The sequence below is a fragment of the Martes martes genome, assembly GCF_963455335.1.
Source record: "Martes martes genome assembly, chromosome: 13".
Classification (NCBI taxonomy): Eukaryota; Metazoa; Chordata; class Mammalia; order Carnivora; family Mustelidae; genus Martes; species Martes martes.
In genome coordinates, this window is record NC_137901.1 from 85,438,487 (window position 1) to 85,453,203 (window position 14,717).

General features: G+C 44.4%; 1 protein-coding gene and 1 pseudogene across 2 annotated transcripts in view; both read left to right on the forward strand.

The window, feature by feature from the left end:
* P2RX7 (purinergic receptor P2X 7) overlaps positions 1-14,717 on the forward strand; it is a gene marked incomplete at its 5' end in the record, with an annotated part of 49,017 nt that overhangs the window by 23,174 nt on the left and 11,126 nt on the right. Inside the window, 3 exons of the mRNA XM_080821989.1 lie at positions 2,290-2,370; positions 2,999-3,128; positions 8,516-8,652. Coding sequence (XP_080678115.1) covers positions 2,290-2,370; positions 2,999-3,128; positions 8,516-8,652 — 348 coding nt within the window. The remainder of the gene's footprint in view (positions 1-2,289; positions 2,371-2,998; positions 3,129-8,515; positions 8,653-14,717) is intronic.
* Positions 6,586-7,669, forward strand: LOC308354425 (ubiquitin-conjugating enzyme E2 variant 1-like; annotated as a pseudogene). The gene is made up of 3 exons: positions 6,586-6,833; positions 7,260-7,387; positions 7,593-7,669. The product of its transcript is annotated as a ubiquitin-conjugating enzyme E2 variant 1-like (transcript).

Here is a 14,717-nt window from a genome sequence, read left to right on the forward strand (position 1 = left end):
TTATGCAAAGGGATTACTAAAGTGATTCATTTAATCATTCAGTCAACACATCCAATACCACATAGGAGGTATTAGATATTTATTCTATATGTAACTACGCACAAGAGACTGTGCTAAAAATACAAGCAGACCCAGACAGAGAGTAGATCCCAAGCCTCTTGCAGTCTAATCGGAGGTAAGCCATGTGCACAGAGAGCTATAATTCAAGGCAGAAAGTTAAAAATATCATAAGAGAGGAATAAAGGGCTTTGATCCTTCAAGTTTCAAGTCCTCTTATTCTTAGAATGTTGCCCAGGAAGCATGGGATTTAGAATGTTCTAAAGGTAAACGGTCTAGCATGTAGTAGGTATCTGTGTAAATAAGATTTTTTTTGATGCAAATGTCAGAAATACAACTTAAACTGGCTTCAGGAAAAAAGACAATGTTATTATTATTATTATTTTTTAAGATTTTATTTTTTTTATTTGACAGACAGAGATCACAAGTAGGCAGAGAGACAGGCAGAAAGAGAGATGGAAGCAGGCTCCCTGCTGAGCAGAGAGCCCGATGCAGGGCTCGATCCCAGGACCCTGAGACCATGACCTGAGCCGAAGGCAGCGGCTTAACCCACTGAGCCACCCAGGCGCCCCAAAGACAATGTTATTATTATTCTTTAAAATTTCTGGGGCACCTAGGTGGCTCAGAGGGTTAAAGCCTCTGCCTTCGGCTCAGGTCATGATCCCAGGGTCCTGGGATCGAGCCCCACATTGGGCTCTCTGCTCACTGGCGAGCCTACTTCCCCCCCTTCCTCCTACCTGCCTCTCTGCCTACTTGTGATCTCTGTCTGTCAAATAAGTAAATAAAATCTTTAAAAATAAACTAAAATAAAATTTCTGTAAATGGAGGAGTCCAGAAGTATTAGCTTCAGGTAAGGCTTGATCCAGGCTTCAAATAAAAATGATGTCATTAAGATTCTTTTTCTTTCTTTTTCTTCCAATCCCCAACCCCATCGCACCCCCCAGTTATTCTTTCTTCTGTTTTGGCTTTCCTCACACTGTGGTCCAGGGAACTCCAGGTTTACACTGTCTTTACTACTAGCAATCCTAAAGAAAATGAGTTTTTCTTTTTCCAGTATTTCCTACAAAAGTCCTAGAATGTTTTCACTGGCTTAAATCATATGACAATCTATCAACCAATTACTATAGCCATGAAAGGACTGGGTTATTCTGTTTAGTCAGCTCTGGGTCACTTGTCCACCCTGGGGTCTATAAGGATGGGCAGAAAATGGACACCTCCCCACCCAAACCTCTGGGCTGAGAGTGGAAAAGACCTGGCTATCTCAAAGGGAGAAAACTGAGGTGCTTCTAACAGAGGGGAATGGATGCTGGGCAGGCAAAACCTATAGTGTTCTCTATAGTTATATCCTAAATAGAGGCAAAGCTGGGCTCTGGCAATTCTGGAATAAAAAGCAGATCATTTTTGGTGCCCCTTCCAAATACCTCCATCCTTTCCTGGTGCTACTCGCATTATATATATCTGCCACCCACTCAGGCCTGCCAACAATAAGGTACCAGCTGTAACTCTTTATCCACAGCCAGTTCTCTCCATCTTTAGCAGATTGTCAACTGCATAAGGACAAAAACCTTGACTGTCTTGTTCATCAGTATATTCCCAGTGCCCAGCCCCATGCCCAGGCCAATAAATATTTGTCGAATAAATGAATCAATGGGTTGTGGGTGGACCTTCCTAAAGTCTAGGATTTGGGCTCCTCTAACTCATGGAGAATTTATGCTACCCAGAGCCTATCAACCTATGACTGATAGAGCCAACTATACATGTGTGGCCCTGTGCTTAAGGCTGGGGATGCCAAGATAGAAAGAATCCAAGCCTATAGGGAAAGATACAAACAGGGGGCTGATGAAGCTGGCTTATGCTGACGCTCATCCCTTCCCAACTCCAAGTTCAGTGATACCCATTAGTGGCTTGAGATCAGCCATGATGGGAGTGCTTATACTAATCAGTAAATGCTACATATCAGAGCTTTTCTTCCCCCCTGGAGACCTGGCTGTTAACCATTTGCCAGCACATCACCACACATCCTAAACACACAATTACATCAGAGTGTGAGAAGGGTTATAGTAAATGCCATGGGGGTCTCAGGAAGAGAGACATTCTTCCTCTTTTTTCGATTTTTAGGAAAATTTTGCCCACTAGACTATATTTCTCTTTACTCATTGCAATGACCCAAGCCAGAAACCAGAAGCCTGTGGTCCCACTGGCCCACTGATCCCCATTTCGCCTCTCTCTCAGGCCCGCGCTCTTGAACAGTGCCGAAAACTTCACTGTGCTCATCAAGAATAACATCGACTTTCCTGGCCACAACTACACCACGTAAGTGCCCAGAATGTCTGGCCATTAGCCACTACTGCTGTGTAGTGGATTATGCCAAAATTTAGAAGCTTAACAACCAATATTTATTGTCTCCTGCAGTTTCTGGGAGTAAGGAATGTGGGAATGACTTCTATGGGTGGTTCGGATTCAGGGTCTCTCCGGTTGCAATCAAGCTGTCAGTGGGGACTGCAGTCAACTCTGGCTTGACTGAGACCAGAATCCTCTTCCAAGCTCACTCACCTGGTTGTCAGCAGGAGGTTCAGTTCCTCACCATATGGACCTCTGCCAGGACTGCTTGAGTGTCCTTGGGAATGGTGTCTGGCTTCCCCCAGAGCAAGTGATCTAAGAGGGACAGACAACAAGCCAGCAAGACAGTAAACAAGATGGAAGCCACAGGCTTTTATGACTTAAGCCTGGAAGTGATACACCATCACTTCTGCCACATGCTAACGGTCGCACAGATTGACGCTGCACAGGGTGGGAGGGGACCACACAAGGGTGTGAATCGGGGGGCTGAGGATCCTCGGGACCCCTCATGGAACCCAGCCACAAACTGGGTCACTCCCATGAGAGAGATGGGTCTCAGTTTTCAAAAATATGTTTGTTTGCTTGCTTGCTTCTCATGCAGGAGAAACATCTTGCCAGGTGTAAACATCACTTGTACCTTTCACAAGACTCAGAATCCACAGTGTCCCATTTTCCGACTGGGAGAAATTTTCCAAGAAACAGGAGATAATTTTTCAGAAGTGGCAATTCAGGTTGGTGGTGTCTTTGGACGGCGAGGGTTTGAGTTGGGGGATGGAAGATGTCAAATGGCCAAGAGGCTGGGCCCCTGGGTCCTAGTTATAGGGCTCCCTTTACTGAGCATTCAGTACATCCCTGCATGGTGCCAAGGCCTTGCCCTGCATCACCACATCTAATCCCACAACAACCCTGTGAGTGATATCCCTGGGGCAGTAGTTCCTGTGGCTGCTCTAACAACCCACCACGATCTTGGTGGCTTAAAACAACACACGTTTTCTTTTACACTTCTGGAGGTCAGAAGTCCAAAATCAGTTTCACAGATCAAAATCAAGACATCGGCGGGGCCATGCACCCTCCAGAGGCTCCACAGGAGAATCCATTTCCTGGCCTTTTCCACCTTCTAGAGCTAGATGCTCGCAGCTCCTTCTCCCAGCTTCGAAACCAGCTGCACAGCATCTTGCATCAGTGGTCACATTGACATAGTCTGTGCCAAATCTCCCTCTGCCTCCCTCTTACAAAGATACTGGTCTTTTTCAGAGAGAGCATTTATAAAAGGAAACATGTAGGGCCCATCTGGATAATCCAAGATAATCTCCCCATCTCAGGATCCTTAAGTTCATCACATCTGCAGTCCCTTGTGCCATATAAAATACTATATCCGAAGATGCCGGGGTTGGGACCTGGGGTTAGGAATACCATTGGGAGCCATTATTCAGGCCACCACACTTGGGTTAGTCAAGACTCTCCCAGCTGCACCTTATAGACATCCAACTCAAATGATGTAAGCAAAGAATCAATCAAGAAACATTTTGGGGGTGCCTGGGTGGCTCAGTGGGTTAAGCCTCTGCCTTCGGCCCAGGTCATGGTCTCAGGGTCCTGGGATCGAGCCCCGCAACAGGCTCTCTGCTCAGTGGGGAGCCTGCTTCTTCCTCTCTGTCTCTGCCTGCCTCTCTGCCTACTTGTGATCTCTGTCAAATAAATAAATAAAATCTTAAAAAAAAAAGAAAGAAAGAAAGAAACATTTTGGGGGCAAAAAGAAACCAAACTCTATCGGCTTAAGCAGAAAAAAAATTAAATTAAATTAAAATAAATTAAATTAAATTAAAATTAAATTAAATTAAATTATTAACTCATGTTAAGACACCAAGGGAAATGGACCTTCTAGTACACCCAAAACATTTTCGTACTTCAATTTTCTTTTTTTTTTTAAGATTTATTTGTTTGTTTTATTTTATTTTATTTATTTGTTTGTTTAGAGAGCCCCAGATGACCTCTTTTTTTATGGTTCTGGCAAAATGTCTCAGAGAGGACTCTGATTGGTCTATCTTGGGCCACATACCCATTCCTGAACCAGTCACCAGGTCCAGAGGAACACACAGTCCTTACTGGCCAGGCCTAGATCATGTTGCCTCTCCTGGAGCTGGGACAGGAGACAGTCGCATTCAAACCACTCAGCTGGGAGAGACATTTCCCAAAGAAAATTCCAGGCACTTTTACCAGGAGAACAGGATGCTGAGTGACAGAAATATCAGATATTCACAATAATATGCAGACTACTTGGCTTCATCCCAATAAATGACTATTGTGATTATTCTGTATTTCCCCTTTCTCCAAGTCAGAGTCTGCTTGCTACTCATCTTTTTATCCCTAGATTCTAGCATACTTGAAATACCACCTTTCATCAATTCAAAGACATACTCTTTTCACATTTTAATATTTCTGAAATCAGAAAGTGCTTTCTATTGACAGAATTTCAGTTTAATTGATAGCCTTTCCTTCTGAGAAGAACATAAAAATAAAACTATGCGTCTGATAAGCAATGGTGTCTAAGAACCAGTGAAATAAGATAGTCAGTGTTCACAACATGTTTGTAGGAAGAAAGAAGTACCAAGTAGAGGTAAGAGATTAAGAGATTCCTTAGAGGGGCACCTGGGTGGCTCAGTTAGTTAAGCGACTGCCTTCAGCTCAGGTCATGATCCTGGAGTCCTGGGATTGAGTCCTGCATCAGACTCCCTACTCAGTGGGGAGTCTGCTTCTCCCTCTGACCCTCCCCCTTCTCATGCTCTCTCTCTCTCTCAAATAAATAAATAAAATCTTTTTAAAAAAGAGAGATTCCTTAGAAGTTCAGAGAAGAGAAGGATCACCTTGAATTGAGGGGGATGGGGGTGGCTGAATGGATAAGGAAGGATGTAAGTTGAGTCTTGGAGGAGGAGGAGGAGGATTTAGCTAGAGAGATGGTAGGAGAAATATCTGAATGGGAGAAAAGACAAGGACTGAGACCGAAAAGTTCAAATGTACCCAGCAATTCCACTCCTAAGTACATACCCAAGAGAAATGAACCACATGTCCACACAAAAATTCATACATTATGTGTTAACAGAAGCATTATTCATAATAGCCAAAAGGCAGAGACAATCCAAATGTCTATCAAAGGATAAACAGATAAACCAAAAGTAGTCTATCCACACAATGGAATTGTCTTCCATCATAAAACGGAATGAAGTACTGATATGGGCTACAATATGGGTGAATTTTAAAAATATTTGCTAAGGGGTGCCTGGGTGGCTCATTCAGTTAGCCTCCAACTCTTGTTTGCAGCTCAGGTCATGACATAAGAGTCCTGGGATTGAGCCCCACATTGGGCTCTGTCTCAGCACAGAGTCTGCTTGTCCCTCTCCCTCTGTTCTTCCTCTGGCTCTCTCTCTCTCTCTCTCTCAAGTCTTTAAAATAAATAAAATAAAATCTTTTAAAAAATATATTATGCTAAGTGGGAGCACCTGGTGGCTCAGTCAGTTGGGTATCCCAACTCTTGATCCTGGCTCAGGTCTTGATCTCAGGGTTGTGAGTTCAGGCCCCACATTGGGCTCCACACTGGGCATGGCGCCTACTTAAAAAAAATAAATAAATAAAAATAAAAATATCATGCTAAGTAAAAGAAGTCAGCCATAAAAGATCACATATGATTTCATTCAGAAGGAAGTTCAGAATAAGCAACTCTATAGAGACAGAAAGTAAATTAGTGGTTGCTTAGGGCTGACAAGATGGGTGGAAAAGGGCATTGATGAAAGTTTAGGGGTTTTTTGGGGCGCCTGGGTGGCTCAGTCATTAACTGTCTGCCTTCGGCTGAGATCATGATCCTGGGATTCTGGGATCGAGCCCCATATCAGGCTCCCTCCTCAGCGGGGAGCCTGCTTCTCCCTCTCCAGCTCCTCCTGCTTGTGCTCCCTCTCTCCCTATCTCTCTGTCAAATAAATAAATAAAAATCTTAAAAAAAAAAAAAAAAAGAAAGTTTAGGGGTTTTTTTGGAGGCAACGAAACTGTAAAATTTATTATGAGTGACAGTCACACATATATGTGAATATACTAAAAACAGTTGAATTATACACTTAAATACACTTACACAAATTGTATGTGAACTATATCTTAATAAAGCTGTTTTTAAAAAATGAGATGAAGCAACAGCGATGCAAGATGGCAGCCACCATGGGCTCGGGAGTAAAAGTCCCTCGCAATTTTCGACTGTTGGAAGAACTGGAAGAAGACCAGAAAGGAGTAGGAGATGGCATAGTTATCTAGGGTCTAGAAGATGACGAAGACATGACACTTACAAGATGGACAGGGATGATAACTGGGCCTCCAAGAACAATTTATGAAAACCGAATATACAGCCTTAAAATAGAATGTGGACCTAAATACCCAGAAGCACTCCCCTTTGTTTTGTTTTGTTTTTTTAAAAGATTTTATTTATTTATTTGACAGACAGATCACAAGTAGGCAGAGAGGCAGGCAGAGAGAAAGAAGGGAAGAAGCAGGCTCCCCACTGAGCAGAGCCCGATGCGGGGCTCGATCCCAGGACCCAGGGATCATGACCTGAGCCAAAGGCAGAGGCTTTTTTTTTTAAGATTTTATTTATTTATTTGTCAGAGAGAGAGAGAGAGAGAGAGTGAGCGAGCATAGGCAGAGGCAGAGGGAGAAGCAGGCTCCCTGCCAAGCAAGGAGCCCGATGTGGGACTCGATCCCAGGACGCTGGGATCATGACCCGAGCCGAAGGCAGCTGCCCAACCAACTGAGCCACCCAGGCATCCCCAAAGGCAGAGGCTTTAACCCACTGAGCCACCCAGGCGCCCCGTACCCCCCTCTGTAAGATATGTAACAAAAATTAATATGAATGGAGTTAATAGTTCTAATGGAGTGGTGGACCCAAGAGCCATATCAGTGCTAACAAAATGGCAGAATTCATGTAGCATCAAAGTTGTCCTGCGAGGGCGCCTGGGTGGCTCAGTGGGTTAAAGCCTCTGCCTTCGGCTCAGGTCATGATCTCAGGGTCCTGAGATCCAGCCCCGCGTCAGGCTCTCTGCTCCGCAGGGAGCCTGCTTCCCCCACCTCCTCTCTCTGACTGCCTCTCTGCCTACTTGTGATCTCTGTCTGTCAAATAAATAAATAAAATCTTAAAAAAAAAAAAAAAGTTGTCCTGCGAGAGCTCCGGCGCCTAATGATGTCTAAAGAAAACATGAAACTCCCGCAGCCACCTGAAGGACAGTGTTATAGCAATTAATCAAAAAGAGAAACCACAGGCCCACCCGTCTCCCCCATTCAATTTAAGCAGTCATTTTCCACAGTAGTATATTCTCTAGATACGCCTTGTAGACCTCGAAGTACTGGAAAGGAAGCTCCCATTCAAAGGCAATTTATCTTAAGATACTGTAAATGATACTAATTTTTTGTCCATTTGAAATATATAAGTTGTGCTATAAAAAAAGAAAAATGAGGGGCGCCTTGTGGCTCAGCGGGTTAAAGCCTCTGCCTTCGGCTCAGGTCATGATCCCAGGGTCTTGGGATCGAGCCCCACATCGGGTTCTCTGCTCAGCGGGTAGCCTGCTTCCCTTCCTCTCTCTCTGCCTGCCTCTTTGCCTACTTGTGATCTCTCTGTCAAATAAATAAATAAATTCTTTAAGAAAAAGAAAAATGAAATGAAAATGCCAGTTGTGTTGAGGGGTAAGTGTGGATAGGGTGAAATAAGAGATTTCTCCAGGGGAGTGTTAGGAGGTTCCCTGAATTCCAGTGTAACAAGCTTCAACTTAAACTTTAATGGGGTGGGAGGGTGGAGGAAGCCATTCAAGGTGTTAGATTATGTAAGAGATTTACTGAAAGTTGTATTTTAGGAAAATAAATACGAGGGCGTGTCCCAGATGGGAGGACGAGCAGGGAGATGGCGTTTGCAGCCACTTGTGTGTGTGTTAGATGGGGCTGTGCTATGGCTCTGAAACTTCAATCTGTTTCCCTCTAAAAAAAAAAAAAAAAAACAACCTTTCCCTTAGTGATCGTCCCTATGCAGGGAGAGGTCTGGTGGCTGCGTCCCATGTGCAGCAGGTCTTAAAGACTGTCTCCTTGTCTTCCCCAGGGAGGGATCATGGGCATTGAGATCTACTGGGACTGCAACCTGGACAGTTGGTTCCATCGCTGCCACCCAAAATACAGCTTCCGTCGCCTTGACGACAAGACCACCAATGAGTCCTCGTACCCTGGCTACAACTTCAGGTAACAGTGCCCAGAAACCTCCAGGCCCTGCTGAATTGCATCTCCAGCAGTCAGTGAGAATTAATTTTGGTTCCCAAGGCAACAAGATGAATGCATAAAGCTTCCTCTAAGAACTAGGTGTAACTGGATTTTTGTATGAATTTTTTTCTTTTTTCATAATTAAAGTGATAAACACTCTTTGTAAAACAGAAACAAAATTGGGGAAACAGAGAAGAACGTAGAGAAGAGGATATAAATCACCCATAATTCCTCAACCCTACGATAATCAAAGATAGCTGGTGAATTTTCCTTCCTTTAACCAATTCTTTCATGAGGCTTCTATGAGAGCAGATCACACGTATAACCCGGTATTCTGTGTTTGTGTGTGTTTTGCCATTCCCTGGGTCATTCAGAATTCCTCATGACCATCACGTTAATTATCCCATTGTGTCAGCATAATGATAACAAGAGGCACCATCTAGGGTAGGTCTTTTATATACCAGGCCCTCAAAGTCATCACCTCACATCAACCCTGGAAGGTAGATATTATTGTTCCCAGGTAGAGCTGAGAAAGGTGAAATGATTTGCTCAGGACCCACAGCTAACAGTGGCTCCATAACCCAGGTCACTCTGAACCCCAAACCCACATGCTTTTCCTCCCATCGCATGGTTTTTCTTGCCTGCTCCTCCATTACTGGACATTTGGGGTGCCTCCCGGTTTTCTATTACAAATAATTCTACACTGTGCATTTGTGCACATAAATCTTTGAGTTCCAGATTGTTTCCTTAGGATGAATTTCTAGAAGTAGAATTACTGGATCAAAGATGAGTAACATTTTATCATACACTTTCAGGTTTTTAATTTTTTTCCTATGCCTCTACTTTTCATTTCTCGGGTTTATAGTCAGTTCTTTCTCAAAGCCGTCCATTACTGTTTCAGTGAAGTCCATTCTGACCTTATGGATCCTATTCCTTCTGTCTGTCCTACCGTATAACCCCTTTCACACTGACCTATTATCTGTAGTGACCTATTATCTGTAGTGGTGGGATTTCTGCTTCCAAGGCTTTGAAGTATTTGTTGGTGAGTTTCAGCAGGAAAGGTCTTGTGCAAAGTTCTGTGTGTGCCGTGGTGCGGAGGCATTCCTCTGGGGCGATTATATAATGCTGCAGTCTGCAGGACTGTATGGCATCTATCAATTATCAACCAGTTTTTGGTTTAATTTCTGGGCACTGGATGTCTTCACCCTGCTAAAACTACCCTATCCTTGCCCCCTCCCTGGGTAGGGCTCCTGCAGCCTCAGCTCCCTTACACTTCTAGGGTAAGGCTAGAGCTCCCCAGATACAGAGCTGGTTGGGGTCCTCCTATGGGACAGACTCCAGACTCCAGACATGGCTCCAGTTCCCACTCCTCACTCATTCTAGCACCTAGAAAATGTTCTTCCTTGTTCTGAGCTCAGTAATACATCAATATGACATTTAAAAATGTACCTTATCTTGCATTTCTTTGTGTGCAGTGGGAGGTGGTGGGTGTCCCGTGCCAGCACTCAGGCTGCCACTTTGATCAGAAATCCCTTTGCTAAGAACATCTTCAAGATGCCTGAGGCCGCACTGCTGCCCCACCTGCGGCCTTGCCTGACTTTTAAGGTTCTTTGTACGCTGCTTACTTCTGGACTTCCACCTTGTAAGAGCTGACCAGACTCCTGGTTCACCCTCATCACTGAAACTGCCTTACTTTTGTTTTGACCCTCTGCGCAGTTACGCTTCTGCTCCTGACTTCTCGCTGGTACTGATCCTATGCCATCCTAATTTCGTTCTCATGTTACCTCCTATGACTGGGTCATTTTTTCAGCCTGTTGCTACAACTCTGCCCCAGCACTAACCTGGCCCTTAAGTTTGAGCTTCCACGAGCTCTCCTTGCTTGTGGATACCAGGCAGGTTTCGGCGGTTGTAATTATGGCTGATCCTTTTGTGCTGTTCGGTTCTAGATACAAAGTAGGCTTATGCTGTTCCCTTTCTACAAAGAGTTGCCAACTACATCCCTAGAATAATGGCTCTACAATCACTTTGCCTATGACGCCAGTAGGAAAGTGATATTGGCGCTCCTTATTTATTCATTCATCAAATATATATCAGAGAAAAAATATACTGTTGTGTAAATGGGTATACATTGGTAAACAAAATGGACAAAGTTATTGCTTAGCTTATATTTTAGTAGGACATGAGTGTAAGTCAATATAACATATAAGACAAAAATATAAGTAAATTAAGAACTACAACAAGGCAACATCATTCGTCATTAGGGAAATGCAAATTTAAACCACAATGAGAAACACCTACATGTACCCCTCAGAATAGGTAAAATTTTTTGAAAGGCTGGCAATTCCAAAGGCTGACAAGGAGGAGAAGCAACTGGAACTTTCCTACTTCCCGGTGGGAGTGTAAGATGGTACAACCACATTAGAGAACCGTTGGGAAGTCTCTTATAAAGTTAAATGTACATCTGTCCTCTAATCCAGAAACCCCACCCTTGGGTAAAGAAAGGAAACATAGGTCCGCACAAAGATCTGTACATAAATATTCACAACAGCCTTCGTCATCATTACCAAAACCCAGAAACAACCCAAATGTCCAACAGGTGACTGGAGAAATAAATTGTAGTATATTTATACAATAAAGCACTAGTTAGTATAAATGAACATGTTTGCACATGCAACAACATAGAGGAGTCCCACCGACGTCATATTGAGTGAAAGGAGCTAGACTGAAACGAGCCATACTGTATGATGGCATTTATATGAAATATAGGAATAGGAAAAACAACTTTCCTATGATGATAAAAGACACCAGGGGGTGCTGCTCTGGGGAGCGCAGGATGGGGGAGGCAAAATAGGAACTGATTGGAAAGGAGCCCAGGAGAGTTTTCAGAGGCGATGGAATGTTCTAGATCTTGATGGGGTGTGGGTTATACAGTGTATTCATTTGTCAAAACTCACTGAATCAACTCTTAGGACTTGTGTGCCTTATTATATGTAAACCATACCTCAATACTGCCAACAGCTCCAATAAGACCATTTCAGATGATGATAAATGCTGGGAAGAAAATCAAACAAGATACTGTACTGCAAGGCTGGGGCGGAGCAGGGGGGTGGAGTGGCAGAAGCGACTAGAGAAGGCCTCTCCAAGCAGAGGGTAGGGCCCCTGTAAATATCAGGTGCTTTTCTGAGGCCTGTGTTTTCCTAGTTAGGAAGAGAGACTGCACAGACAGGAGCCCCTGTTAAGGGAATTGCCTTGGAAAACTTAGTTTTTGCCTCTCTGAATACCTTATTAATACCAGTATTAACAGTGTAGACCAGTGGTTCTCAAAGTGCAATGCCCAGAATCGGGATCACGTGTTGGGAACGTGTTAGAAATGCACATTTGCAGGCTCTGCCTGGACCTGCTGAATCAGACACCCTGGGGACGGTCTTCACAAGCCCCCCGGGGGAAAGCCTCTCAGGTGTGAGACCCACCGATCTAGAACCTCCGCACTCAACACGTAGTCCTGGAACCAGCAGCCTGGCCTCCCCTGGGAGCTTGTTATAATGCAGAATCTCAGCCCTCACTCTTGAACTGAATCAAAATCTGCATTGGAGCAAGATTCCCAGGAGATTCCTATGCACACTGATGTCTGAGGAGCACTAGTCTAGACTAGCTCATCTAGCACCCCAAACATACTTCCTCCTTAGAGGTTTCACCCGACTACATTTTGTCTCTACAACCAGGCTGCCAGTTTCCTGGGGGAGTGTGTAAAATCAGGCGGCTTCTTAATCTGTACATTGAAGTGTAGGCAAAAGTGCCGGTGTGTGTGCACACACACATTCACCACTTCCTAACACTTCTGCTCACATTCCTACTGACTTCTGGAGGGGATAGGCTCAAGCAAATGGGTCTCTTTACATTTTACCCGAAGCAGCACCATAAACTGGCAGGCAGCCTTCAACTGTGTCTATTTTTGTTTACTTGTTTTTTGCCTATACAATGTTTTGAAAGTTGAGACATTCTACGTAAAAATCTGGACTTCTTATTTTTCTCAAAAATTTTAACTATTTGGTGGGGGGGCGGGGGCGCGAACTAAGCCATTTGACAACTCCAGATTCATATCCCACACAGCAGCACTCTGCTGGAGGGGTCAGTGGTTCCCTTTAGAGAGGGCGTGTGTGTGTGTGTGTGTGTGTGTGTGTTTGCTATGGTCCCCACCACTCCCTTTTGCCTAATACCTGGCCTGCATCACTCATTTCTGTCACCTGTCTGACCCCTGTAGGCATTTGAGTTTGAGATCCTTGACTAAAGGCCAGCGGGGATCAAGACACAGGATGCTTTTCGCCTCCTCTGGGTCAGTGGAGTTTCAGCCAGGGCCCAGAAAGCAGCTCCTAGTTGAGGTAACGTTTTGATATCCGCTGCTGCTCTACTGAACAGACTTATGGCCATTAGCAAGAAGAGACAATTGGATCAGTGGGCCCCTGACTGCCTTCACAGGCTGGGTTTTGTTTTTTGTTTTTGTTTTTGTTTTTAAGCGGTCTACAGAAGCAGGCAGGGCAATGTCCCAAACAGATGTTAGCAAATGTCTTTTGAGTCGCTGAGGTAAGCCTAAGAACACTGGGTCCTGGAGAGATCTGAGTTTTCTGAAGAACTGAGGTGGTTATGATGTTAATATTCTTTTATTTTTATTTTATTTTATTTTTTTAAGTTTTTATTTATTTATTTGACAGAGAGAGACATATATATCACAGGTAGGCAGAGCAGCAAGCAAAGAGAGAGGAGGAAGCAGGCTCCCTGCTGAGCAGAGAGCCCGATGTGGGGCTCCATCCCAGGACCCTGAGATCATGACCTGAGCCGAAGGCAGTGGCTTAACCCACTGAACCACCCAGGCGCCCCGATGTTAATATTCTTTTAGAACAATATGTTAGAGCGTTTGTTGTCTGGAATGAGCCAGAAACAATCTTTGGCCAGAAATAAATTGTCAAGTTCTGGTGGATAACTGGACAGGTTATTTGCAAACAGCCACAAAAGAGAGAGAAAGAGAGAGAGAAAAGGGAATTATAGGTTATATGAGTTTTATGAAAAAAACAGAACTTCCTAAAACATAGGAAGTTGAAGAAGTTGATCACATTACAAAATTTTGTCCTTTACCAAAAGATCTACGGCAAAAGGTCCTTATTCGATAAACATGTGGTCCCATTTATTTACAGCACATATGAAGCAGGGCAGGCCCACACTGCAGGCCCGACGCACTTCTCTGGTTCTGAGTGGGCCTCTGCCTGTGTCAGTCTCCCAGGCCCGCTGTAACACATGACCGCAAACCTGGTGGCTTAAAACAACAGAAGCATATTCTCTCACAGCTCTAGAGGCCATTAGTCTAAAATTAAGGAGTCTGCAGGGACACAATCTCTGAGGTCTCTAAAGGGGCGGATCCTTCCTTGCCTCTCCCAGTCTCCTATGGTTCCCCATGTTCCTTGGCTTGAAGCTGCATCACTCCAATGTCTGCTTCCGTCTTTATGTGGGCTTCTCCTCTGTGTTTCTGTTTCAACTCTCTTCTTCTTTCTCTTATAAAGACACCAGTCAGGGGCGCCTGGGTGGCTCAGTGGGTTAAAGCCTCTGCCTTCAGCTCAGGTCATGATCTCAGGGTCCTGGGATCAAGCCCCAAATCAGGCTCTCTGCTCAGCAGGGAGCCTGCTTCCTCCTCTCTCTTTGCCTGCCTCTCTGCCTACTTGTGATCTCTGCCTGTCAAATAAATAAATAAAATCTTAAAAAAAAAAAAAAAAAAGACACCAGTCATTGGATCCGCCCTAAATCCAGGATGATCTCATCTTAAGATCCTTCATCACATCTGCAAAGACCCTATTCCAAATAAGGTCACACTCACAGGTACAGGGGTTAGGCACTTGGACCTACCTTCTTGGGGAGCCGTTATTCAAAACGTTACAGTGTCCAAAAAACATTCTGCTCAGGGCCTAGTGTTCCTCAGAGTGTAGACCACTGGCCACGTGCACCAGATCCACCTGGAACCTTTCCAAAAACATCTCAGACCTTCCGAAACCACCATCTGG